At 36.4% G+C, this 25,088-nt stretch overlaps 6 protein-coding genes across 7 annotated transcripts; 4 read left to right on the top strand and 2 right to left on the bottom strand.

Annotated features, from left to right (window-relative positions):
- The first annotated feature begins 49 nt into the window (after positions 1 to 49).
- Positions 50 to 2,772, top strand: LOC129572034 (uncharacterized). Its single transcript, XM_055451939.1, has 5 exons — positions 50 to 745; positions 811 to 1,057; positions 1,132 to 1,386; positions 1,450 to 1,560; positions 1,636 to 2,772. The coding sequence occupies exons 1-5, from the start codon at positions 602 to 604 to the stop codon at positions 1,722 to 1,724; spliced, it is 846 nt and encodes a 281-aa protein (XP_055307914.1). The 5' UTR covers positions 50 to 601; the 3' UTR covers positions 1,725 to 2,772.
- LOC129572042 (uncharacterized) lies at positions 1,813 to 3,477 on the bottom strand. Its single transcript, XM_055451950.1, has 2 exons — positions 2,810 to 3,477; positions 1,813 to 2,682 (listed from the first exon to the last, which is right to left on the bottom strand). Exons 1-2 carry the CDS (start codon positions 2,853 to 2,855, stop codon positions 1,931 to 1,933), a joined length of 798 nt encoding a protein of 265 aa, XP_055307925.1. The 5' UTR covers positions 2,856 to 3,477; the 3' UTR covers positions 1,813 to 1,930.
- Positions 3,478 to 3,609: 132 nt separating this feature from the next.
- On the bottom strand, positions 3,610 to 7,414 carry LOC129572010 (uncharacterized). 2 transcript variants are annotated; one of them, XM_055451920.1, is made up of 9 exons: positions 6,822 to 7,324; positions 6,276 to 6,679; positions 5,914 to 6,070; positions 5,626 to 5,766; positions 5,516 to 5,560; positions 5,163 to 5,446; positions 4,970 to 5,092; positions 4,603 to 4,894; positions 3,610 to 4,110 (listed from the first exon to the last, which is right to left on the bottom strand). In XM_055451920.1, the coding sequence occupies exons 2-9, from the start codon at positions 6,414 to 6,416 to the stop codon at positions 3,719 to 3,721; spliced, it is 1,575 nt and encodes a 524-aa protein (XP_055307895.1). In that variant the 5' UTR covers positions 6,417 to 6,679; positions 6,822 to 7,324; the 3' UTR covers positions 3,610 to 3,718. The 2 variants fall into 2 exon arrangements, with proteins under 2 accessions (XP_055307895.1, XP_055307889.1); XM_055451914.1 differs by having other exon boundaries at positions 6,276 to 7,414.
- A 34-nt stretch (positions 7,415 to 7,448) lies between these two features.
- LOC129572052 (ubiquitin-conjugating enzyme E2 H) lies at positions 7,449 to 9,338 on the top strand. Its single transcript, XM_055451960.1, has 2 exons — positions 7,449 to 8,552; positions 8,652 to 9,338. Exon 1 carries the CDS (start codon positions 7,972 to 7,974, stop codon positions 8,518 to 8,520), a length of 549 nt encoding a protein of 182 aa, XP_055307935.1. The 5' UTR covers positions 7,449 to 7,971; the 3' UTR covers positions 8,521 to 8,552; positions 8,652 to 9,338.
- A 500-nt stretch (positions 9,339 to 9,838) lies between these two features.
- Positions 9,839 to 15,004, top strand: LOC129579874 (zinc finger protein Xfin-like). Its single transcript, XM_055470060.1, has 15 exons — positions 9,839 to 10,472; positions 10,536 to 10,864; positions 10,971 to 11,152; positions 11,218 to 11,338; positions 11,409 to 11,607; positions 11,683 to 11,788; positions 11,852 to 11,903; positions 12,428 to 12,765; positions 13,049 to 13,208; positions 13,271 to 13,690; positions 13,779 to 14,074; positions 14,152 to 14,205; positions 14,280 to 14,400; positions 14,484 to 14,722; positions 14,845 to 15,004. Exons 1-15 carry the CDS (start codon positions 9,993 to 9,995, stop codon positions 14,967 to 14,969), a joined length of 3,222 nt encoding a protein of 1,073 aa, XP_055326035.1. The 5' UTR covers positions 9,839 to 9,992; the 3' UTR covers positions 14,970 to 15,004.
- Positions 15,005 to 15,110: 106 nt separating this feature from the next.
- Positions 15,111 to 17,692, top strand: LOC129572025 (uncharacterized). The gene is made up of 3 exons (XM_055451931.1): positions 15,111 to 15,256; positions 15,414 to 16,227; positions 16,319 to 17,692. The coding sequence occupies exons 2-3, from the start codon at positions 15,447 to 15,449 to the stop codon at positions 17,113 to 17,115; spliced, it is 1,578 nt and encodes a 525-aa protein (XP_055307906.1). The 5' UTR covers positions 15,111 to 15,256; positions 15,414 to 15,446; the 3' UTR covers positions 17,116 to 17,692.
- Positions 17,693 to 25,088: the final 7,396 nt, after the last annotated feature.

The following is a 25,088-nucleotide window of genomic DNA, read 5'->3' as shown; positions in this document are numbered from 1 at the left end:
TCATTTCATCGCCTAAAATTGGAATAAAAACAAAACCAATCGTATACATTTTGAAAAGTTTTTCATTTTATTTTTTACCTCTCGTTTCATCGAGATCCACAGGCAATAACATGTACTAGTATATGCAAATGGAAATCGAGTTTTTAGTGTTTTGAATGAAATAAATGGATATTATCCAAATAAACATGCCTTTCCATCATTAAAGAACTTTATTTTTAATTTGACAATAGAATGACGTCTTCGTATTTAAATGAACTTAGCGGTCAATCAAATAGCATACGCTATTAAAGTGTGATTAATCAAATCGATTAGTCGTCAATAAATCTTCAATTAGAAAAATCAAAATTTTCATTGCCAATAAATAACGCTTTTTTATGATACGTATACACTTCACTGTAATACGTTTTATTTCTTCTGTCAATAAAATCGCTTGTAGTTTTAAATCGTTTTCTCAACGGTTAGATGCAAGTTTACGTCACGCTGCATTGTTTTAAATATTTCGCACACAAAACTGTCACCTGTCACTTTAACAACGATAACAAAGCGAAGTGGTTCCATTTAAACACGTGCAATAAGTTAATCCAATGGTTTGAGAGACATCATGGTAAAGGCACTTTCAACGGGAAACGGGGCTTGGGCGGTGAAAATCTTGGCATTGAAAAAAGGAAATGAGCGATCAGCCGGTGAAAAACCACGCGACCGGACAGTTGAAATACGAAAATTGGCACCGTTGACCAACAATGAGGTATGGAATCTATGTTTTGATTGTCAAGTGATTGAGTGTAATTAGGGTTTGATTCAATTTAACAGAAACGACGACGCAAATTGGATAGTTTTGCCGAAGAATCAAAGGGCCGAGTAGAGAAAATAGTGCAAGATGCCATCAAATCGGTGAAAATGTGGCAACTGGACATGCTAGCGAGAATTGATGTGACACACCAACACATTTTAAAGATGCATAACCTTCAAAATACATCCGATTGTCATGCCAAAGGAAACACACAATCAGAATCTGAGCAGCCAGAGATCAATTATGAAATTTTCCCATCAATGCCAAGTATGTTTAGTTTGCGAGAACGGCGTTTTGCTTCAGTTAAGCCTGATTTATTGCAAAAATTCTTCCAATTGCAGTTTTGATCGATGAAAACTGCAACGATGTGAACGAATCACCATCAAAACCAATCCATTCACCCGTTGTCAAGAGACAAAATGCAGTTAGCCCCAGTTCATCGGGTGCATCATCTCCGGCCATCATATTTCATGACATTCCGTTGCGAAAAGACTCACGATTTATACACAGATTTTCGGCCATTAAACAGCTGAAATTTGAACAACAAGATACAGCTCGCACATCTGATATAACAGAAACAGTGGCACAATGCGATGGTAAGAACATTTTAATTGAGGCAAAATTGAATTCGTATTATAAATATTTTTTATTCGTTGCAGTTGCAAACGTCAAACAAATGCCAAAAATTGAGACACCAAAGCCGGCGATCTTCCAAAAGTTCTTTGAAACACAAAAATTGGTCATGGAGAAGCAAAAACTTGTACAAAAAGGTACGGACAACTCTTGAAGCATTGACTAAACATGAATATTTTAATAAATTATCATGTTCTTTTTCCTCATTACAGCTGGCTTTGATGAAGCACCTGACGATGAATCAGGAAAGGCCGATCACGGTAATGTTTCCTCACACTCCGCAATTTGTCCGAACCTGTAAAAATCCCACACTGAATTTGGGCCAATTTTCTGACAATTTTCCTTCGAACCAAATTGAAATGACTAAATACAAAGAAAAGCAATCGTAATATCATCCCTTGTCAACGATATTTATTCATTTCTGAACAATGTAAAAACCATTTCTCGTTTGAGTAATAATTGAAAATAAATATATATTTTTGAAATCTAACCCAAACAGAAAAAGAACTAAGATTGCTGTGGATATTTCCAGTTATTGAGTGCTTTGTACACATCGATTGTGTCTTGAACGATGTCACTGAGCTTGGGCCGAGTCAATGTTTTCGGCTGATATTCTTCAGTAGCATCCCCATCATTTTCAGTGGTTGTTTCAGAATCAATTAGATCAGTGTCGCCCGGTGCGTCTTCATCATGCGTTGGAATGTCAGTAGTTTGCTCATTCATCTGAGGCGGATCAGCTTGAGTATCATCTTTCGTGAAATATGTAACAACATTGGTCGAAACGCCACAGTTATCATCGTATCCAAATGCACTGACAAACGCTTGTCTCAGATAACTAATGACATCGTTCATCAGTTCACTTGTGAAATTCTTGCCCTTGATACTATTGAACACCTGTACTTGGGCCTGTTGCACAAAATCACTCAAACTAATTTTATTCTTTGAGCCACTTTCCACTGTTAAACCGTCCAATTTAATTTCCAAATCATCAATGCTTTCGAAAAACACACGGATGGCGATATGATAGGTACAATTGGGTGTGTGAACGAATGTGGTTGGTACATTTAATTCGATTCCACCATCACCGTCATCAATCTCGTTATCTTTTGGACTTGGAATTGGACGAACGAATTCATCGCGATCGGTGCTCGTTCGATAAAACTCAGCTTCGAAGGGTAATTCGTCGCTAAAGTCATCATTGTCGATGTCATTATCCGAAATCTCTTGTTCTGACTGGACCGGCCCCGCTGGCAACGCACCTTAAATTCATTAGAATGAATGAAAAAAAAACACAGCAAATATGTAAATAATATGGATTCAATAAAAAATGCAAATATTTTTGAAGAAAACTCAACGTTTTGTAAACTTTATTCACAATAAACTCACTGGCCAACGTCAGCGTTAACAAAATTACTTGAAGCACGTACAGCATTTCTAGAACGACTGATCACAATAATCCACTAAACAAACCATATTCTAGCTGATTCGAAGCGGGCTGTATGGGCGAATCAGCGAATAAAAGGCAATAAATTGATTAAATAGTCAAAGACGCGTGCTCACCGTGCCACAAGCCAATTAATCAGCATATCAAAATCAAGTGCCCATTGTTTACGACTGCAACGATACAACAACAAACATCGCGTTACGGAAATAATTGCGCATGTCTTGCGATGTTTTCTTGAGAGTTCACAAGCGCAATTTTGATGAGAACTTTACTTCCAATTTAATGCTTTTTTAAGCCGTTGTAATTCTGATTTATTGTTTCTAATGCTGTTGATGAACGATAAATTGACTACCAGATTGCTATTGATTAATTTCAGTCTGATGATCGTTTGAATAGAAAATCAAGTGTTCGTTTCGTTTTCATACGAACACAAATAACTGGCCTCAAATCTAATTTAATATGGAAGTGCTAGTTGCCTCGTTAATAAACGTGATCTTCAACTGACCGAAGTGTCAAGGTAATTGGTTGAAATATGCAAATCCATTGATGTTGCGGCAGCGGCGGCAGTTTTTTTTTTCATGAATGACTCTGTGATTTTTATCTTTAATCGATTTAATAAAGCGAACATTTTACATCCATCTGAGTTTGCACTTTTGTACGTCTTCTTGCTTTGTTTTTAGTTTATGTAAATAAAATTACACCCGACGCACCGAAGGTTAGGAAGTCAGTCAACAACATTGTGTTCAATTGGACAAGTGATTTATTTGTACAAATGTATCTTCATCTATTAATTTGCCAATCAATTCAATATTGGATACATGCTATAATAATGTAATTATCTAATTTAATTTTCAATCAATGTAATCGTACTCTTCGTCGATGGTTACATCGGCTATAGCAAAATCGTAGGTGATCGTTTTCAATCCAATAAAACCGCCAGACTCTTCGTTCTTTTTGTAGGCAAGTCCAATACCGCCGAGTGCAACTGGGTTCCGCGATTCGATTGGCATCGTATCAATCAGTGGTACTGTCGACTGTCCAACGTCGAATTGAATGTCACTGGGCCCGAAGCGAACGAATGCATTGATAGTAGTGTCGGGAATATACAAACCGCTAACAACGCTAACCAGGGAATTGGCTTTCTTTGCGATTTCAATCTCCGTTTGGCCACCGTATTCACTCATGACCCAAGGAGTGTGGGTGATGTTCTCCAAACGACCGCTAAAGTAATCGAAATCAGTTGCTGCAAAAGAGATTTAAATGTCACATTGGAATCGAATATCTAGGGGAATATCACGCTCCTGAATCTTGTGAGATATTTGAGATATTTGAAATAAACATTAGTTGTATGACATATTTTCCATTATTTCGAATAAATAAATCAGATTTTTGTGGATTTTGGAGATATTTGAGATTTTTTGCATTGAATCCGAATAAATACATTTAAATATCATTCATAATCACAAAAATCCACAATATTCCGCCGTATTCACAAATATCCACCATATTTCATACGACAGATTCTTAGAGATAAATTGGATTTTTTTGAAATATTTGAAATAATTTAAGCGTGATATTCCCCTAGTCGAATATGTTATTCATTATTGGATAACTGTTCAGTGTTCATGTTTGTTGATTTTGGCTTGTTCAAATGAATCCAATCGACGGACGTTGCCGTAAACATGCTAATATTTTTAAGCTATCGGTTCGTTTAATCGAATCCGGTTGACCGCACCTCTTATCTGCAAAGCTAAATGTCCATTTAGATTGAAAAATCGAATGCCGGTCACCAATTTTCCTTGCGGCACTACCAAATCGTCCAGATTTATCGACCGATTTTCATAGGTCAATGTGAAATAATCCACTCCATCGATGGCGCTATGATCTGTTGCCGCAAATTGATAATCTGCCAGCTTCCATGTGTCTTGCTCTGACTCTTCGGTTTGACCGAACGGCAGAAGAGTTCGTTGCGAGATAGACAATTGAATCACTCCGTTTTCTTTAACAAAACGAACTCCCGTGATAACCTATTCAAAATATTTTCATAGATAAACTATTGGATTTTCGGTTTAATTCATTTGCACGAATGCAAAAATCTATACCTTATTTTGTTCGATATCAGATACCACTTCATGCAAGCTAAAATGTCGTTCTGAATCTTTCGTATCATCACAGAGGCAATAGCAACTGCTACACTTAACAAACCAACGTCGCCATGACTTAGCCTAGAAAAAGAGTATCTTCGGTTTCAGAACAGAACTGAATTCCATTTTCATAGCATAAAATGTCATTTACATGATTTATGGACGAACATTCCGTTGCTGGTTTGCTGCCATGCACGTTTCCATCACTATACTTGAGGTAATGGTATCTCTTCAGTGTATTTTCTGCAAAGCAAACTTCGACCTCTTCGCTAGGGATTTCTGTACAATCGCGAATTTTACCGTTGCACACCACCAGCTCATCGTTACGATTTTGTGTGCACAGAGTTTTGTCTGCGCATCGCACATGTCGTGTACTTGTGAAGTCTTCGCAATTATTTTGGCAAGTATCCTCTTGGTTTAAATTCAATTCGTTATCTACATTTTGATAACACAAGAAATATTAAATGACAATTTATATAAATATTTTGAATATTCATCATGTACCTATGTAGCCTTGTAGGAATTTTATAACTTGTGTATAACCGTCAGCTAAAAAATAATTTGGATTTATTTAACTCATTTTGATAAAAACGTCCAGACAAAATCGTTCATACCATGTAAATACGGGAAGCGATCGCAAACCCATGAGTCGCGTTTTGCTATTTTTAACAAATTCTTGACGTTCCTTTTAATCAAGTCGACACGACGGAACAACTCATCCTTCACATAATACGACGTCGATGAAAAATTATTTCCTGTTACCACAAAAAATAAAACAACAACAACAACAGATGGCGAATAACAACGAAATTCACATAACATGAACTACAACATAATCGCAGAAATATTGTACGACACACCGTGATACATCGTGATTTTATTAAAAAACAAAGCTCTCTAACCTTTGTTGTTGATATTTATTAGCATGTGCGATAATTGGGTCAAAATGTATGTTTTCAAGAGAGCAGCACGAACGTCCTTGTAATAATTGTAGATCAACTGGAATTCGGATTCCACTGTTATCGGCGACGATTCCAACTGACGGCAATGTTGAACATACTGGAATTGCGATTGAAATAATTTGGGTTAAGCGCATGGATTTTTAATGAATTTTGCTTCGAATCTTTTTTTATAGCCAGAGACTTCCTTCCGTTTGCTACTCGTGCTGTTTGTAGCTAAATTTTTGATGTTTTATTCAAACATTTTTCTTTCATGCTCAGATTAGAATATTTCAAGAGAGTTTAAACGTTATGAAAATACGTACGTCTTTCCCTTTATGCCAAAACTCAGCCCGTATGGCCTCTCGGAATATGCTTTCCGAATATGCAATGGAATTGGCCAAAATCTCATGAACGTAGTAAATATCGTGTGAATCGAAAGAATTAGAGCGCAATATCAAGCTCATGTTATAGAACAATATATTTACAAGCGATAAATTATTGGCAAGATAGCCAGATGGTACGAAGTCTTGGGTATTTGGAGTGACACCAAAGTCACTGCTGATGAATCTGAGATGTTCGCTCTGCACCAACGAGTACAGTCCATTTTTGTCGCCGAGATGATTTAATCTTGACCACAAACTCTGCTCAACACTCAAATAATCCAACGTAAGATAATCGATATACGGTTTCTCAGTCTCTATTCCGTCCTTATATTGACCATAGCAAACTGCAATCAATATGATAAACAACAACACTCGAATATTAGAAAATGCAAGCATCTTGCTATATATCAAAAATATTTCAAACTAATCACGAATAATCATTCGGAAGCTAAATCCGACCAGCTCGCTTCAGATTTGTTTACATACTATTTAATTATCATGAAATTTGGTCGCGCTCAAGTATCAACTCTTCTTGAAAAATTTAGCTCAAAAAATCATCAAAATAAGAACACGATCCACGAAAAAAAAATCAGTTGACTGATAAGGTTCCCCAAGTCTCAAGTACAAATATAAGTCGCTTGATACGTTTTTTGTTTAGAATTTCCTGCTGAACTTCAATATTCAATAAGAAGCTCCCTGTATGGTATTTTTTTCTTATTTACAATTGATTCAATGAATTGATTAAAAATATCTCGTTGAAAATATTCATCATTCATACACGAAAAATGAACTTAATCAAATAGCGTTTTTTTTGTTTATCAAGGTTCCGATGAATGACAGAAGAAAGTGTTGCTTTTTTATCAGTTGTTTTTGAATTTGCTAAATGTTGCTATTTTTTCCGAGCGCTGCAAAACTTTGATTTTGTTTGTATCACGAGTCCGGCTCCACTTTTTCGCAAATAGATGCTCAACTGCAATAAAATCATGTGTGTGCCATCCAACAAACTAAGAAATGTGCTTGAAATGATGTGAATTGCATGCAAAGCGCGCAGATAAAAGAGCAAAAAAAGCAACCAGACTGCTGTTAGCGCCCGATTTGTGACAGCTGCAAACAATGTTTACGAAACTCATTCGTGTGTGTGGTGGATGTGAGTGTGTGTTGGTACGTCAAACTGTCACAGAAAGCAAAATAAGTATTTTTCTTTCGACCAGAGCAAAAATATCAAGCGAATCTTCATTTCATTGTTTGGTGTGAATAAGGTACGTGCACACATCCGTCAAAATATTGATGAAATTTTTTTTTCTTCATTGAATCGAGCAAGAAAAAAAATCACACACATATTTGAAAGATACGCAATAAACCAAATAAAATTCAATTCGAGTGGAGATTAAGAAAAGTGCGAGAACGAGTGAAACACAAAGAGCTGCAGAAAGAGAGTAAGACAGAGAAAGAGAGAGAAAAAAAACACATTAAGTAAACGTAGAAATATGAGCATTTAGTGTTGTGTTGAAGGAACGAAGTTCAGTGAAGCAAAGTTGAGCAGTTGAATTGATTGCTGTGATTAGAATCGATCATCGAATTGAGAAAGCAAAGAGAGAGACGAGGAACAAAAACAAACACTAAATCAAAAACAAAAATGTCGTCGCCAAGTGCAGGAAAACGTCGCATTGATACTGATGTCATAAAGTTGATAGAAAGTAAGCACGAAGTCACCATCATCGGTGGTCTCAATGAGTTTTGTGTCAAATTTTTCGGCCCAAAGGGTACACCGTACGAAGGTGGCGTTTGGAAAGTTCGTGTACACCTACCCGACAATTATCCATTCAAATCGCCCAGCATAGGTTTTATGAATAAAATATTTCATCCAAATATTGATGAGGTATCGGGGACAGTGTGCCTGGATGTCATCAATCAAACATGGACTGCACTCTATGATCTATCGAATATATTCGAACAATTTCTGCCGCAGCTGCTCACATATCCCAATCCACAGGATCCACTGAATAGCGAAGCAGCCGCCCTATTTCTACACACACCAGACGATTACAGTAAACGGGTGTCCGATTATGTGAAGCGTTTTGCTACCGAAGAAGCCTTACGCGAACAAACCGAAAACGAAAGTTCAGACAGCGAATCGAGCATGTCTGATTTTAGCGAAAATGTTGCCGAAGATATGGAGCTGTAACGTAAAACAACAGCAGCCAACAATTCTTTTGGGTAAATTTGCCATTCACTTAAATTTCAACACATTTTTATCGTTGTGATTGTATCTATCATTACTTCTCTTTTTTTTCTCGCTTGTTTGCACAATTTTAGTGTTGCGTATCCAAAGCGAATGTTTCTACTGCCATTGACTTTCGTTTAGAGCAACCGATAATTTCGATGATATTCTTAAGACGACATCAACAACAACACTCAAACAAACTTACATATGATGTGGAAGCCCAAAAATCATGGAATCTTTACTGTAATACACCCCTCACAACCACACTATATTTCTACTTTTTCTTTGCGCTTTTTTTCTCACAAACAAACACACAACCGAAATCGATAGCAGCCAGTCCTTTTCTCTAGTAGTCTTATTTTTATCCGTAATAATTTAATGAGTTGTACATTTCATAGCTCTTTTTCTCTTCTTTTTTCTCCTTTTTTCTCTTCAACGCGATCGCCTCATCGTTTGTTATTTAATTTCGTTTTTACCCGCAATATTGTTAAGATTTAAGAGAATAAAGAAAAACAAAACAAGGCGAATACCATTAATTATATATATGTAAAAGAAGAAAGAACCGTTTTTTTTGTAATCATATTCGAACGATTGCAGAATTAAAAAAAAGTTTGAATTTAAACCTATTCGATAAGATGAAAGAAAATTAATAATGATAATAAATAACAAATCGAATGTTTGAAAGAATAAAAAAAAAACAAAAACAAGCTCTTAACCTTGAATTTTGTACACATTAAAATAGAATAAAGAATAAACTAAATATCTAGTAGCTGAACAAATCGAATGGCATTCAAAAATATTTCCCATATTGGAGTTCATTCTTGCTGGTTTATATTCCATCTGAGTTTGCATTGTTTTCATCAAAACAATGCAATCGAACGTTGTCTTTATTCCATTCATCACCTAGGAGAGAGAAAAATATGTTAAGTATGCAAAAACCAAGGTAAACACTGAAGTACACACTCACACATAGACACACATGAGCAAATCTACTTAAAATGTATTTGAGTCATTTATTTGTCCGAAAAACAAACGGTTTGTGAGTCACAAAAATTAAAATAACAAACCAATATCGCCGTCAATACTGAATCATTTTTCTATTCATAGAATTTCATAGGATTTTTGAAGAATTCAACCGGAGTATTATCTCCGAATTGAATTATGTGTGAAACAACAAAAACTAGACAAATGAAGTGCTAGTCAAACGAAATCACACTGTGAACGCATTCACATACTTAACTGGTACATAAAGTTGCCAGAATTGACATTTGTTTCGCTATTGCAACTAGACGGATCGATTCCATTTGACAGATCGAAAAATTTATTTGTTTAGTAAACAAATAGACCATTTAATTTTTCCACTTTATTTATTTTACTATTCGACGATAAGATTGTATTGAAAATCAGTGCATTTGACAGTGGCCACATTAAAAATGACGACCTATTGTCGTTTGTGCGCTGAAATGAAAACGGAAGATGAACTGAACACCACAATCAGTGATTGCAAATTGAATATAAAAGAAAAACTAGTCGTTTGTTGCCAGTGGAATAATTACATAAACAATGGCCATTTGCCCGAAGTCGTTTGCTATTCATGCACCGAAAAATTGGAGAAATCATGGCTTTTCAGCGAATGCGTGGCTTTTGCTCAGATAAAACTGCAGGAAATCTTCAATGATACGGAATTGGTAGCGGTAAAATGTGAATTGAATGCCAACGATGAAGATGAACTGCCGCTATGTGATACACAGGAAGATATTTTTGTCGAATCGATTACATTACCAGAGCCAACAAATGATGAAGAGAAATTTTTGATTGGATCAACCATCGACACATTGGACGAGGCCAAGTTACGTCAAAACCATGAATGTGATGTGTGTCAGAAAAGTTTTACCACTGCTTATAACTTGACGGTTTGTTTTGACTCGAACATAAGCAAATCAAAGTTAGGTCTAATTTGCAATCTTCCTTCTTAGGTTCATAAGAGAATCCATACGAATGAGCGCCCTTATTGCTGTTTAAAATGTGGAAAGTACTTTAAGAGTTCGTCGAATTTAAATCAACATCTACGGCAGGTGCATGGAAGGGACAGGTCAAGCGAACACGAAGATGAACAAGAGGATCTAACAGAGTCCAATTTAGATGTGAAAGAAGACGCTGAGCAGCTGGCATCATCGAATTCAACAGAGTTTCAATATGCATGCAACGAATGTGGCCGACGTTTTCGCTTGAAATGCACGCTAACGGCCCATCGAACTATCCACTCGAGTGCGAGACCGTTTGAATGCTTCATGTGTCATAGATCGTAAGTGTTTGTCACTTTTTTTCTGTTTGCATTAATTTAATCCGAATCAATCGGAAGATACGGATTCAGTCAAGTATCAGAGTCTAATATTTCCATCGATTTTCAGATTCAAACGAAGAAAATTGCTTAAGGCTCACATGAGAATCCACACGCATTATCCCACAATCGAGTGTCATATATGCAATAAACGCTTCAGGCGAAACATTCAACGTGATAATCATATAAAAGAAAGGCATGGAGCTCCTCTTCCGAAACGTGAGAAGAAGCCACCGCTTCCACCAAAAGCACGTAGGTTCATTGAGCACATCATATTTCGACGCAAAAGTTTTTTTTTCACAATTGATTTGTTGCAGCTGTTCGAAAGTTCACTTGTGAATTGTGCGGCATGAGTTTCACGCAACGAGGTGGTCTTTTCACTCATATGACTGTACATTCGGATCATCGGCCGCATAAGTGCGATGTTTGCGGATTAGGGTAAAACAAGTAAATGATTTTGTTGATGAACCTGTCTTTGACTTTTTGAAATCGTTGAAAAATTTGACAGGTTCAAACGTAAGCGAACGATGCAGGACCATCGCAAAACCCACACCGATGAACTGGAACACAAGTGTACACAATGTGAAAAGGCTTTCCGAAAGAAAATCAGCTTGCGCCGACATTTGGAGTATCACACAGGGGAAATTGTGAAACCCTTCATTTGTGACTTTTGTGGCAAAAGCTTTCGACTGAATGCGAATCTAGTGGTTTGTATTCATTACATAAATTTTCATTGCTCAGCACCTTCATTAGATGATACATTTTCTTTGATCGTCTTGCAGGAACACAGAAGAATTCATACTGGTGAAAAGCCTTACTTCTGCGAACACTGTGCATCGAATTTCCGAACAATGTCAAGTTTTTACAGTCATTTAAAGAAAGAGCACGGTAAGTGAGAGTAGGTTCAATATATTTCAATGGATATTTCTCATATTTGAATTGGTTTTGCAGGAATTTCTGTACTCGCACGAAAACTCGAAGAGCAAGCTAGGGCTACGGCCATGTCATAAAACCAGAATCAAGGCAACTATTTACTTATAGTAGCTACTTTCGCCATATTATTATAAAGTTTAATTTAGTGGTGTAGACACCAGTACTCATGGTGTAGACACAGTATTTATAACAATAAGCATAACCAATAAAGAACCACATAGTGGAAATATTCTTTTGATTGCAAACAAGAGTGAACGATTTTCCATGAATTTATTGCTTTATAGAATGCATAAGAGGTGACCATGACCTTTGAAATTCTCCATGTAAGAACTTGAACCATCCATGTAATAAGTAAGTACTGTGCAAACGCTGTTGCGGTTGGATACTTGAACGAATAGAATGGATACTTGAACGAATAGAATAAAATGAAAGCCATTAATTATCGACAGTTGATTGCTCTTCAAAAAACAGTCCCAGTTGCATCAACTCATTCTCTCCCCCATACAATTTGTCTCGGTTGTTGCTCAGTTTATTGAACTATGCGCGAAAAATGCGTTCATGCATTATTTTGTGACAATGTACATTGTCATAAAGTCAACTGTCATTGGAAACGTCAACAAAGAGCAGTAATATAATACCAGCGTCCAAATGTACAATTTTCCCGTCGATTGATTGTAAAATCGAAGGTAAAATGTCGATTTTTTGCCGTTTATGTGCGGAGACAAAAGATCCATCCGAAATTGTCACATCGATTAATGATCCCGGACGATTGGTGGAACAAAAATTGATTGCCTGCTGTCAATGGAATCCGCAGAACACTGACTTCGAGCTACCACAAGATGTTTGTGAATTTTGCTACTATAAGCTGGAGAATAGTTGGTCGTTTTTACAAAGTGTGCACAAGGCACAGCGCAAAATACAAAATCATTTTGGTAAGCAATACAATCTGTCTCATGTTTGAATTCATGCCCATATGAATAGTTGGCGCCATGTATTCCCTTCATTCGGCTCTGTGATACGCATCGTAATAGACAAAGCATATACAGAAGACAGTCCATAGAGTGGAACAGCACAAATATACTCAGAGACTGTAAACAGTATGCACGGGTATCACAGTAGCCTGTGAACTATGAAGTGAATAAGAAGTGCGTAACGCTGAACCATTCATACGGTCCGAATTGCTACGGCTTGTTTACATTTATAAATTTGAAATAGACAAGGAAGTAGAATCCACAACAAAAGCAACAAACAAGGCTTCAAAGACAAGATTCGGATGTTTTGAGTGCAACAGTACTTTTTCGTCGAGGCTTGCATTGGAAAAACATGAATGCGAATCGGTAGACCAAAATTTGAAATGCAACATTTGTCTAAAAACGTGAGTTACTTGCTTTTGATGGCAAACAAATTCAGATATTGACTTTGTTGTATTCAAAACAGATTCAAAACGATTGACGGCTTCCGTGGCCATTGCCGAAAACAAGGCAAATACAAGTGCGATTTGTGTTTACAATTGTTCTGCACAAGTAAGGCGCTGGAGAGACACAAAGAAGACAGTTGTGAAAATTTAATTGGGAGCATAGAGGTGGTGGAGGCCAAACCCACCTTTATCGATTGCAATTCCGAAGTTGAACTGAATGGAGACAAAGAACCACCAGAACCAGAGCAAATAAACCAAGAACCAAAACCCGAAGTAGACCCAGAAATGGAGATAGAGGTGAAAGCGGTCGCTTTTGATATGGCTCCCATACGAATTCACCTTGATTTGAATGAAGACGACAGCTCAGATCTTAGAATACGAAACAGTTTCCCAAAAGATGACACAAATCGCGAATATTATTGTTACTTGTGCTTGAGAAGGTATCGACCAGACATCCATTATTTTGTGGGAAGATTGAAATTCAATTTGAATTTCAAATTTTCGATTTTTCTTCTTTTCTTTTGTTAGATTCAAAAAGTTTCCAATACTAAGGTATCATATGGCCGTACACACATTGCCGCGTAAATACAAGTGTCAGTATTGCAATTCACGCTTCCGTACTGAACGCCACTACACTTCTCATCAACAGAAACACGTTGATTACTTCTGCGATGTATGCCAAAAGAAATTCGCAAGTGCTTTTGCTCTGAAAGTCCATAAACGGATGCACACCGGAGCTAGTGTGAAAATGTATGGTTGCGAAGAATGTGACCACTTCTTTGTTGATGTGTCCACTTATTATAATCATATGAGACGACGACATGGTGAGATAATGTGTGAACGAATCCAGTTTTTATGTTCAATTTTGAAAAAAAATTATTTTTCTCTTGAATTTTTCTAGGACTCGATACGAAAGAAGCCAAGAAGAAAGCTAAACTCGTTGAACCAAATGGAAGTGAGTGATCATATTTAGATGCCATCTACTAGACTGTTGAAATAAAAATGGTATTAAATTGTTGCATATTTCAGCTGCCAAGCCCTATGTTTGTGAACAATGTGGAAAAGATTTCAAAGAAAGAAGCTCATTGAAAGCTCATTTATTGGTACACTTGGACGTACGACCATTCCAGTGCGAAGTTTGTTTCAAAGCGTAAGAAGACTACAAATTTTGTATTTTAAAATGTTTGCCTGTATTTTTCTTTGACATTAATAAGACAAATTGGAATCTTTCAGGTTCAAAAATAAGTACAACTTAAAGACGCATCAGGAAACGCATAGCGGCGAAAAAACGGTGCAGTGTACGGAATGTGGGAAGAGATATAGCCGAAAGAGTATTTTGCTGAAACACATGGAAGAGCACACTGGTGTCTTCACACGCACCTTCCCATGCGATTTTTGCGATCGAACTTTCCGTTCTTTATACAATATGCAAAATCATCGTCGAACTCATACAGGCGAAAAACCATATCGATGTTAGATTTGCGCGCGATTTTTGAACACTTTTTTGTTAAATACAAATATTTAGTCATTTTTTAATTTCTTTTCCAATCGAAAAATAAAATCCAAATAATTTTCATTCTTCCTTTATCTTTAGGTGATGTTTGCAATCATGATGTGACAACCAAATCGCAGCTCGACCGTCACCTGAAAACCATTTCCCACATTAACAAATTAAATGAATCCATGGTCATGGACGAAAGACAGAATTACATGCAATAAAAATTGAAAAATAAATAAATCGTCAAATCAAAGTTGGAAATTTTGGACAAAAAAAAATGTTCATATTGTTTTCATTCGTTTCATTTTCATCCCAAATCGTGGAACGCACTCCAATTTCAAGCGGGTTGTGACATTTGTGCGCAGTGGATGACAGTTGACAGAAGCCGCAAATTGTGTAAAAGTGTGGATTGTAAGAAGAAGAGTTCAATGCGAACATATTACAGTAAATTGTACAACAAAACACAAGCGTAAAAAAAACGAGATTCTTTTTTCTCCAATTAATTAAGGTAAAGTATCTCATTCGCATTTCGCACAGAATTCATTTTCTTCGGCAAATCCATTCAATTTTCACGATGCAATAAACATTTTACGTTATTCCTTTAGTCACTGGCAATTTTCATTTATTGTGCATGTGTGTGCACCACTTTTTTTTTCTTTGTGCAGAACGCAAAAGTAAAAGACGAACCATTTGCAGTGATGGCTGACAAAACCAGTGAATTACGAATGAATTTGGCTGCGATAAAACGTGTCGATCCGTATGCAAAGGATATTATAGATAATTCGGCGCATGTGGCATTTTATACGTTCAATCCGGACGAAACGGAATGGGAAAAGACAGATATTGAAGGCGCATTTTTTGTGTATGTTCGCAATGCTGAACCATACCACAGCGTATTCATCAACAATCGATTGAACACAAACTCGTTGGTCGAACCGATTACAGCTGGCATTGAACTACAGAATCAGACGCCATTTCTTCTGTACCGCAACGAACGGAATCGTATCCGCGGTTTTTGGTTTTACAATCGTAGTGAATGTGATCGCATCAGTGAACTGGTACAGCGGATTGCTAAGGACGCTGATCCATTGACCGAAAGTCAGAAGAGCGGCGAATCGAATTTACCGCAACAGTCATTCGATTTGATGACCTATTCAAATAATAATGTCGATATTTTCAGTATGCTGAGCAAAGCTCAACAGGATTTCAACAATTCACTCTCAGTACCGAAGGGTAAAGGTGCGCCACAATCGCCAGATGCGCCAAAAGGTGCGACCAATGAGTTGCCGATCGAAAAGAAAATTGCACCACAGAAGGGTGCACCAGTCGCAGTTCCCATTCAAATTCCAGTGAACGATGTCGGTACACCGCAAAGTGTTATGAATTTCTTTGCGGCCGCCAAGCCAACGCAACTGAAGGAAGGTCCATTGTTGCAGCGAATGCTCTCACAGCCCGTTCATATCGACCAGATCGAGAAACGTAAGTCACAAATCGAATTGAATAGAATAAAATACACTGTGATATGTTTTGCATTTAGTAATCAATGAAAATATTGTTTGAATATTTGCAGGTGTTAAAACACCGTTGAAAGAGAAGCAGTCGCCACCACAGAATCAGTCCACATCAAATGCAAAACCAAAGCAAATCCTAAATAATTCGGCACACACAACTTACGCTAAAGCAGCTGCTGCTGGTGGTATTGAAAATGGTTTGAATTTCATGCGTATCAATTCGCCAACGCAACAACAATCATCGATTGATTTGGGCACATCGCCACTGGCCACATTCATTGCATCAAATAATTTGACACATGTTTTAAAAACGGTGCCACCACTGTCCGATATCAAGGATGTCGAATCTCAGCGCCAACAAAATGAGCCACCACAACCGTTGCAGGCACTTTTGAAGAAACCCGTTCCAGTTGCAGCACCAAAAGTTACGGGCAACATTGGTCAAAATGCGCAGAACAACACAACACCTGGTAAGCCAGCAAAACTAATGCCACCGACCATGTTCGAGACAACGGCCAATGAGCCAAACACACAACGAACTGGCCCATTGAATGCAAATGCAAAGGCCGGCAAAAATGAAAGTAACGAAACAAACAAGAAGAATTCCATGGCAAAGGGCAAAGAGGCGGGCAACCAAAAGTCCAGAAAGAAGTCGGCACACGATCAACAGCCACAGACACAGGCACAGGCACAGGCACAGGCATCACAAAACGATGACTTATCTACAACGGTGCAACCATTGACCGAAACACAACTACTCCAAGCCATTTCCTATTTGATGAAAAACGATCCAAGCTTCATTCGCAAGATACATGAAGCTTATTTGAAATCATTCGCCGATATGGTTTCCCAGTAAAGGAGGTCGGCCCATTTCAATTGAGATCTAAACGACAAGAATTTATTTACGTAGCTGAATTGACAAGGAAGAAGATGAATAATGAAAGCAGGACAATTAAACGTACACATAATATCATTGGGCATTTACTATTATCAAACACAATATTACTATTACAAACAAACAAAAGAATTTTTGATGTATTTAGGCATCAGTGTAGGGACAAGGATCAACGTTTCGTATCTCATTCAACATACAACTATTTTTACTGTTTTGATTCACATTCATAATAAGGAGCCGTTTATTAACACATTACACAGACACATTTAAATAGATACACTTTAATGTTTTCCTTTTCTTTCATCGATGTTAGTGAAGTTGCTTCTACTCGACTCTCCGTGCTTACAATTCGAAACTATCAAAATATTTTATTACATGTGCATTTTCTTCGAAACCGATCTCGGTGATAATGTTTAATGCACTCACACTCACACACACACACACATTAAAGTTGTGAAATTGTATTCGTTATGTTAATAAAAAAGAACTTTAAATGACACATGTATTACAAAAGCAAAAATAAATGCAAATAAAAGGACATTTCGTTCTCGTTATTACTTTTCCGAATTGAATACTGGCTCTGTCTTTTACTGTCGTGCTTGTCTCTTGTTCATGTTGACTTGACACAGACACCCATTGTTGACGATGCAAAATGATGCTCCTCTGTTAAAATAGTGCTGATGATAAGCATTCACATTGCAAATGCCTTATTTGGTTCACTTGAGTCGAGCGACTCAAGTGATGCAACATGCCATGCTAAATTTATTTTAACTATGGAAATCAGCAGATTTTGTTTGAAAATTGATTATCGAAAATTGACAATTCGTCCACGGTTGCAAATTTTCACTATCTGCTACTTGTGCAAATCTTCATCTTGATCGTAGAATTCGTGCCATCGTTGCAACCGGGCAACTGCCGCTTCACTGTCAATCAAACGAAAGTTTCTTGAATAAATGACGATGCAATTTTCCACATGACTCACAACGTCAACTACTTTTCGAATGGCGTGAATTCGAAACCATCTGACATTCTTCGTTAAAATTGCAAAACTTTAGGCACATTGATGTGAAATAACCTTAATCTCTTCCCAACCATTACTTAAACTATAGTTAATGAACATGTTAAAGGAAATACACGTTTTCCTATTGGAAAACAGCTGTTCATCACTTTCCAATAACAACATAAAATAAAAAGAATTACATTGGTAATCCCGAACTTTTCCGTACCGTTGGCCTGCGTTGTCTGTAGGTACTTTTGCTTATTTTTTGTGAATTTTCTTGAAATAAAGGCAGCGAAAATATAATAATAAAAATAAAGTGAAAAATCGGTCACTTTAACTAAAACTTCGACAATTTCGTATGGGAGGTACCCGTAAACCGATTCCTATTGGCTTCAAACTTTCTGAGGTTTCATTTTTTGGAGAAAAAATAAGATTCTGAAAGTTTCATGTTGATCGCATTTGCATAAGTTTGATTTTTTGTCCTCAATTTTCGTCGAAATTTTCTTGGAAAAAATTGAGGGCCAAAAACCAAACTTCTGGACATGCGATCAACATGAAACTTTCAGAATCTTATTTTTTCTCCAAAGAATGAAACCTCAGGAAGTTTGAAGCCAATCAGAATCGATTAACGGGTACCTCCCATACAAAATTGTCCAAAAATCGGTAATTTTAGTCAAAATTTCTAAACTTTTGTATGGGAGGTACCCGTAAATCGATTCCGATTGGTTTCAAACTTTCAGAATCTTATTTTTCCCCCAAAAAATGAAATCCCAGAATGTTTGAAGTCAATCGGAGTCGATTTACAGGTACTTCCCATACAAAAGTGTCAATTTTTTGAGGTTTTTCTTGGGGCAAGTACCCCAGGATCAAATCGAAAATGGCTCATCTTCGAACTTAAACTAAGTTTTTCGAATACAAAACTTTTGGCGTTTCCAGATTTTGATTATCTCAATTATTTTTTGAGTTATCGTGTTTACAAACAGCTACGACGACGACGACAACGACGACAACGACGACGACGGCACACGAACGGAAAAGTGTCTCAAAAAGTGGTTTTCTACGCGTTTCATGAGTTTTTATGATGATCTAAGCTAATTTTGCGAAAAAAGTTTTCGGGACCAATTCCTATACTTTCCCTTGACACGTTGTGTACGGAAAAGTAAAATGGATGAGATTTGAATAGGAAGTTGGAAGGCATTGAAATTGTTAACATTAAAACCAAACACACATTTACCAGCCATTTACCAGTCTCTGTGTGTGAGTGAGTGCCATTAAAAATATAGTTCAATTCAGGATTAAACGCAGCTGCAGCTTTTTGTTCAAGTTTTCATGGAAAAAATTCAGATTTGTTTTTCGGTTGTTGTTGCTGTTGGTGTCGGCTCAAAATGTGGTTTTTTGTTCGTTTTCTATTTGCATAACTCTGTGGCACACCGGTTGATGTGGTGTGTTAACTATTCGCACTAACTGTGCGGATTTAGCACTAGGACAGCTTCAAAATTGCTTCATTGGTTTGTTAAAGCGCCTCGAAGTGAAGCTAGAAAAATTGACGTGGGTTCTCTTTATTCGCAGAAAAAAAAATTCTAAAAACAATTTGGTTTGCGGTTGTTTTTCGCTCCTCTTTTGCGTTGGGTTCTTCTATTTGGATCTGTACAAATATATGAATTGAAACCAAATCAACGCATAAACATCTATTTCATTCATTGATTTTGCTATACAGAATGAGATTACAAAACCCGGCGTAGTCATTGAATCGGTGGAATTTTGCAATCGCGTTTTAGAAGAAAATTTGAATTTATCGCTGAAATTGGCAGTCCATGGAAAATGTTTGATATGCGCTTAGCAGACACAGTGCATTGAGCATTTCAAAAATCAAACGCATACACACACACATGCACAGCCATTGTGTGAATTGCACCACACGCAAACACATTGTGGATTCAAACACAAAACATTGAAAATTGCACTCATCTCTCTCTATCTCTGGCTCTCTCCATTTTGATTTGCAAATTGGCTTTTGTTCAATTTGCAAATAATACGGGCCGAATGAAAGAGAATTTAACCGTAAATCAAAATTGATGTTGTTTGTGCTATTCACATTTTGCCAGTTCGATTTGAACATGCAAAACGCAATGAATCGGATGAAAAACAAAAAGGAAAAAAAAACCGCACACACATTCCGGGCCGCATAAAATTGTCAACATAGTTGTAGGGGTTTATTGGAGATTTCGAAATTGGAATGAAACGGGCTAGAAAATGCAAACGTACAGCGAAAAAAAAATGGCAATGTCGATAGGAATTGTGGTGGATATCGATTGTGCCGCATCCCACCTTCGTCAATGTAGTCAAAGACAGTCGGGGTTGTGTTAAACGACACGAAATACCGGGACGAATTATGTTATGTTCGCCAAAAAGTCTCAAACATTTTTATGATTATCTCTTTGTTAAAACCACTAAGATTGCCATTGTAAAACATTGTGCTCGATCCATCGAAAGACAAACCGATGTGTGTTTGGGTTTGGGTTTGGAAACTTTCGTTGCATCTTGCAATTGATAAAATTTATAGGAAACATATTTTTGCAGGCAAACGACAATGTTTGCCGTGCTTGTTTGGAATCGAATCGAATCGAGTGGGTCGCCAACTTTTCAATTCAATGCGCTTCAATGCGATGCGATGCGATGCGATGCTGCTTGTTTTTGTTTTTCTCTCTGTGTGTTCAAAACAAAGTTTCTAAGTTGCCATATCTAAGGCACTTATCCAATCACTCTTGTGACTATTGCCAAAGAAAAATCGGACACTTTGGTATTTTTCTGTTGAAATAACAAATGCCATGTTCAACTCTTCTTCTTTTGTCGTCGTCGTCGTCGTCGTTGTCTTAGCAAACAAAAGTGCATCGAAATGCAAACAATTCGAAAAGTTTTCGCCGTTCCATCCAGTTCCTAATCATTTCACACGAGTAAACTTTCAAACCGCATAACTAAGAAGATTCATAACGCCAAAGCAAATACCCTGCCACGACTGTGTGACTCTGCGAAAAGTGGAAATTGTAATTGTTATTATGTATCTGCTTGCAGTGTATGTCGGCTGGGCTGGCTTATTTTTTGCTCAAGTTTTTGCTGGCATTGTAGTGTTCATCATCGGTTTTCTTATTCTCGTCGCTCTTAGAAAATTTCAATTGGCTCCAGTATGCTGGCAGTGGGGATTTATAAAATGGCAAATCAAATACAGATACAAAATTTCAAAGTTTATGGGGGTGTGTGTGTCAGTTGTCGGAAGCGACGCCACCTCAAGTATCTTGAACTACTATCAAAACTAATGAAATTATTTTGTTTTTGGCATCTTGAGAAATCTCTCGAAATCAATGCAATATTATGTAAACAAATGCAATCAAATAGGGATATTTCATGCAATTCCTATGCAAATTCATCGAAAATCATAGCAACTTTGTAATGCATTGTGAAATGTTGATTATGCAATTGAACAAAATGAACAACATCTTGCCGACGAATTGCATGTGTGATAATAATGAAAGTGCATGTTGCAGCAACCTTTGGTTATTCGATTTTCTACACAGGCATGCTGACACACTGTGCATGAATTAGTAGAACAGGCTATTTACTGCACGTTGTTCACTCTTGTTGAGTGGAATAGGTTATGGAAATGGGTTTTTAGACGATGGGTGGCCAGTCGTTGCATACATGCAAAGCAGCTCTTCCATTTTTGTAGGTGGTTGTCAATGTTAATGCATGTGACATTCATCTTGATTTATGCTGATCGTATGCACCTGAATATGTACCCACAGTGTGCTCGTAGCTGACACTATGGCAATGTAGTACTTCCTTTGCCGAACAAGATCAACGAAGAAAAAAAAATATGAGATGTGTTTTTTTTCTTCTTCAAATTTTCGTTCACAGCAAAACTACTTCGTAACATGTGAGCTGATAAAATATTCAGCAAATCCTTTCGTGCGAATGCAGTAGAGATGGAGTTCCATTTGAGAATGGAATGCCACACGAACTGTTGCATTTTGAATAGCGAGACACGTGTCACATCATCGATATGAGGACAAATCAATGAATCTTTTAACACATTAAGCGCGATACTTTTTCAAAAGGTCAACGATTAATTGAAATTTCAAAAGAATGTGTCGGTAGCTAGAAAAGAGTCTATATGACCAAAAACTAGAGAGAAAGATGTATATTGTCTCTACACCAAACAGAATCCAAGATTTCAAGAAGTTTTGGCTTATTGAAACAACTTGTTGAAAAGATTAAAAACAACCAGTAATGAGTTGCATTGCACTGGATATAATCAAACTAATTTACTAATTGGAAATTTGTAAGCAACGAGTTTTGAAAGATATTTCATGCTTTCAGTCTGTTAATTCGCGAAAGTATATCCACAAAAGGTCGCCGTTTTGTCTCAGTATCTTCAAGTGTGCCATTAATGAATCAGAAGAGTCAAGTGGGTTTAAGTGCAAATGCTGTCGTAGGTTTATGTGCACTAAGAGACCTATTAGTTCGACGCCGTATAGTTTATTTTAAGAGTTGAAACATTTTCACATTCTGTATATTATTCCAGGAATTGCTTGCACTTTTCCGAAATGAGAAAGGTTGAGCATCGTTCATCGTATCGCCTTAATTGGCTGAACGAACATACAAACACACACACACTCACTCAGACATGGCCATTAATTTATCCGGAACAAGTTCTCGAATGCAAATTAAGCTAGTTCCACATTTTTGTTCACGGAGTTCCTTTGATGTTGGTGAAAATGGTACGAGAGTGAATGAGAAAAGGGAATCAAACGCATTTTGGAAAAAAATTCGTTTGAACTTTGTACATCTTTACGTAACGAAGAGAGAATAATAAATAATCGTGAACTTATCTGTTTCTCTGTTTTTTTTTCGGCGATATCCGGTCGCTAGCTTGGTCTAAAATGTTGGATGTGGCGTTACACTTACAACTTTAAATTACTCATAAATTATTCATATTGAACACATTTCCGTACATCGTCGATGAAGATGAGTGAAAAAGTCTCGCTCACAAAAGAGCGCTGAAAGGAATATGGGCTTATTATATTATCTGAAGAGGCTTATTGATGATTGGTGGGCCATCCGAAGTCAGAGACTTCAGATGGCCTGCTGTATGGGTGTGAACAATTAACAAGACAACTGTTAGGTTAGACTGTAGACTTAAGACTGACTTTATTTAAATTAGCGCACATACGTATTGCGCTTGCGCTTAGCGTATGACGCGAGCGGCTATTGCATTATGCCTCCACACCTCCCTTTTTTGGAGATGGAATTGGGATTGTGATTTTTGTGTTTTATTGATTCTTAGTGTTCGCTGTTCGGCCATTCGCCCCTTTTTTATTAAAAAATTACAATTTTAATTTCATCTAATAGGGATTTTACAATTTCGTCTGATCATGTTACATTGAAATGTTTTTTCTTAGTAATTTTCATTCTGAATGATTTCTATTTCAAATCTCTTTTTCTATTGATTTTCATTTTGAATTTTTTTTTTTATTATTATTTTTTTTTTTTTGAAAATGTAGTTTATGAATTTTCTTTTCATATATGCGGATGAAGTATTTTCTCTTTTGTTATTATCATTATTTCCATTTTAAGAGAAAAAAAAAATGTTTGTCAAATGTATAATACTTTTTTTTTTTAATTGGTAGGATACCATTTTTCACCACAATATATGTTTTACTGAAGAAGTAAAGTTCAAGTACTTTACATAAGATTTATCAAGATCCATGATCTGGTTTTACATGATTGTGTTGAAATTTGTCATTAAAATTTAAAGTAATGATCAGTTACTTTTCGTGTTTAATTATAACAAGAAATTTCGTAATAATTTTTTTTATATGTTTACAATATTTGTTTCTCTATTGTTTTGTTTTTGTATTTTCCCGGTATTATATTCACTGTGGTAAAAATTTAGTATTATTTTCTTGAATTAGCTAAAGTTTGTTAGTTTCTATTTGGATATGAGGACTATTCTCCTTGATTCTCCTATTTTCTTAGTATATAAAAAAGAGAAAAGTCATTAAAAAGAATATAGAAATTACGGTTTCCCCTGCTCGTATTGATAAGATGTCAAATTATTATTCCTATCAATTGTTACAATATTTACGATCTCTGTTTACTACATTACATCAAGATTTTAACATTTTTTATTTTTTCCAAATAATTTGTAATCTTTGCGATGTTCTTTCTCCACAATTTTGTGATCTTCTCAGTTTTTTGTAATTTTTTGCATTAACGAATGGTCAATAAAGAGAATTCCATTGCGAATTAATGAATTTATAATGATTTTAGATTTAATTCGTATAAATGTTGACCACAGAATAGTTTATCGTATTTATTTAATTGGCTGGTTACCCCGTAGTCAACTATGGTTAATCGATGATATAGGACCATGGTTGGTACTAACTATCAATTAATAATTAGTCTATAGTTAAAATTGGCATGTTTAGAAATGTTAATGTTTTAAAAGATAAAAGTAGAAGTACTAATAAAATATAATGCTTATAATTGAATGTCTTTAAGGACGGTTCAAAACCCCGAAAATTTTGAATATATATTTAATGTAATCGCATGTCAAGAAATGCTTTGTTTTTTAAATGAAAAGGAGCATGTTTAGAAATGCTTTCCCGTTATGATTATAATAATATGACATAAATGTTATTTGCAAAGTAATTCTACATAAGATAGTGTGATTCTCGACACAAGAAGTGTGTCAATGGCGTATTTTTGATCTTAATAAAACTTTACGCAAAAATTTATTGGTTATCGCCACTGTATTTAGTTTGTTACGTTTTCTTCGATATTTTGACCCAGTGTTTCCCATAATTCTTAGATATATCTATATCCGTGTAGTCGAGATGTTGATCATTGTCATGAGGACGTGCACTTCCTCACGATA

The sequence above is a fragment of the Sitodiplosis mosellana genome, unplaced genomic scaffold, assembly GCF_009176505.1.
Source record: "Sitodiplosis mosellana isolate CC-2019 unplaced genomic scaffold, AAFC_SMos_1.0 Smas_scaffold_1, whole genome shotgun sequence".
In the NCBI taxonomy this organism is placed as follows: domain Eukaryota; kingdom Metazoa; phylum Arthropoda; class Insecta; order Diptera; family Cecidomyiidae; genus Sitodiplosis; species Sitodiplosis mosellana.
This window is presented reverse-complemented; position numbering and strand designations above follow the sequence as displayed.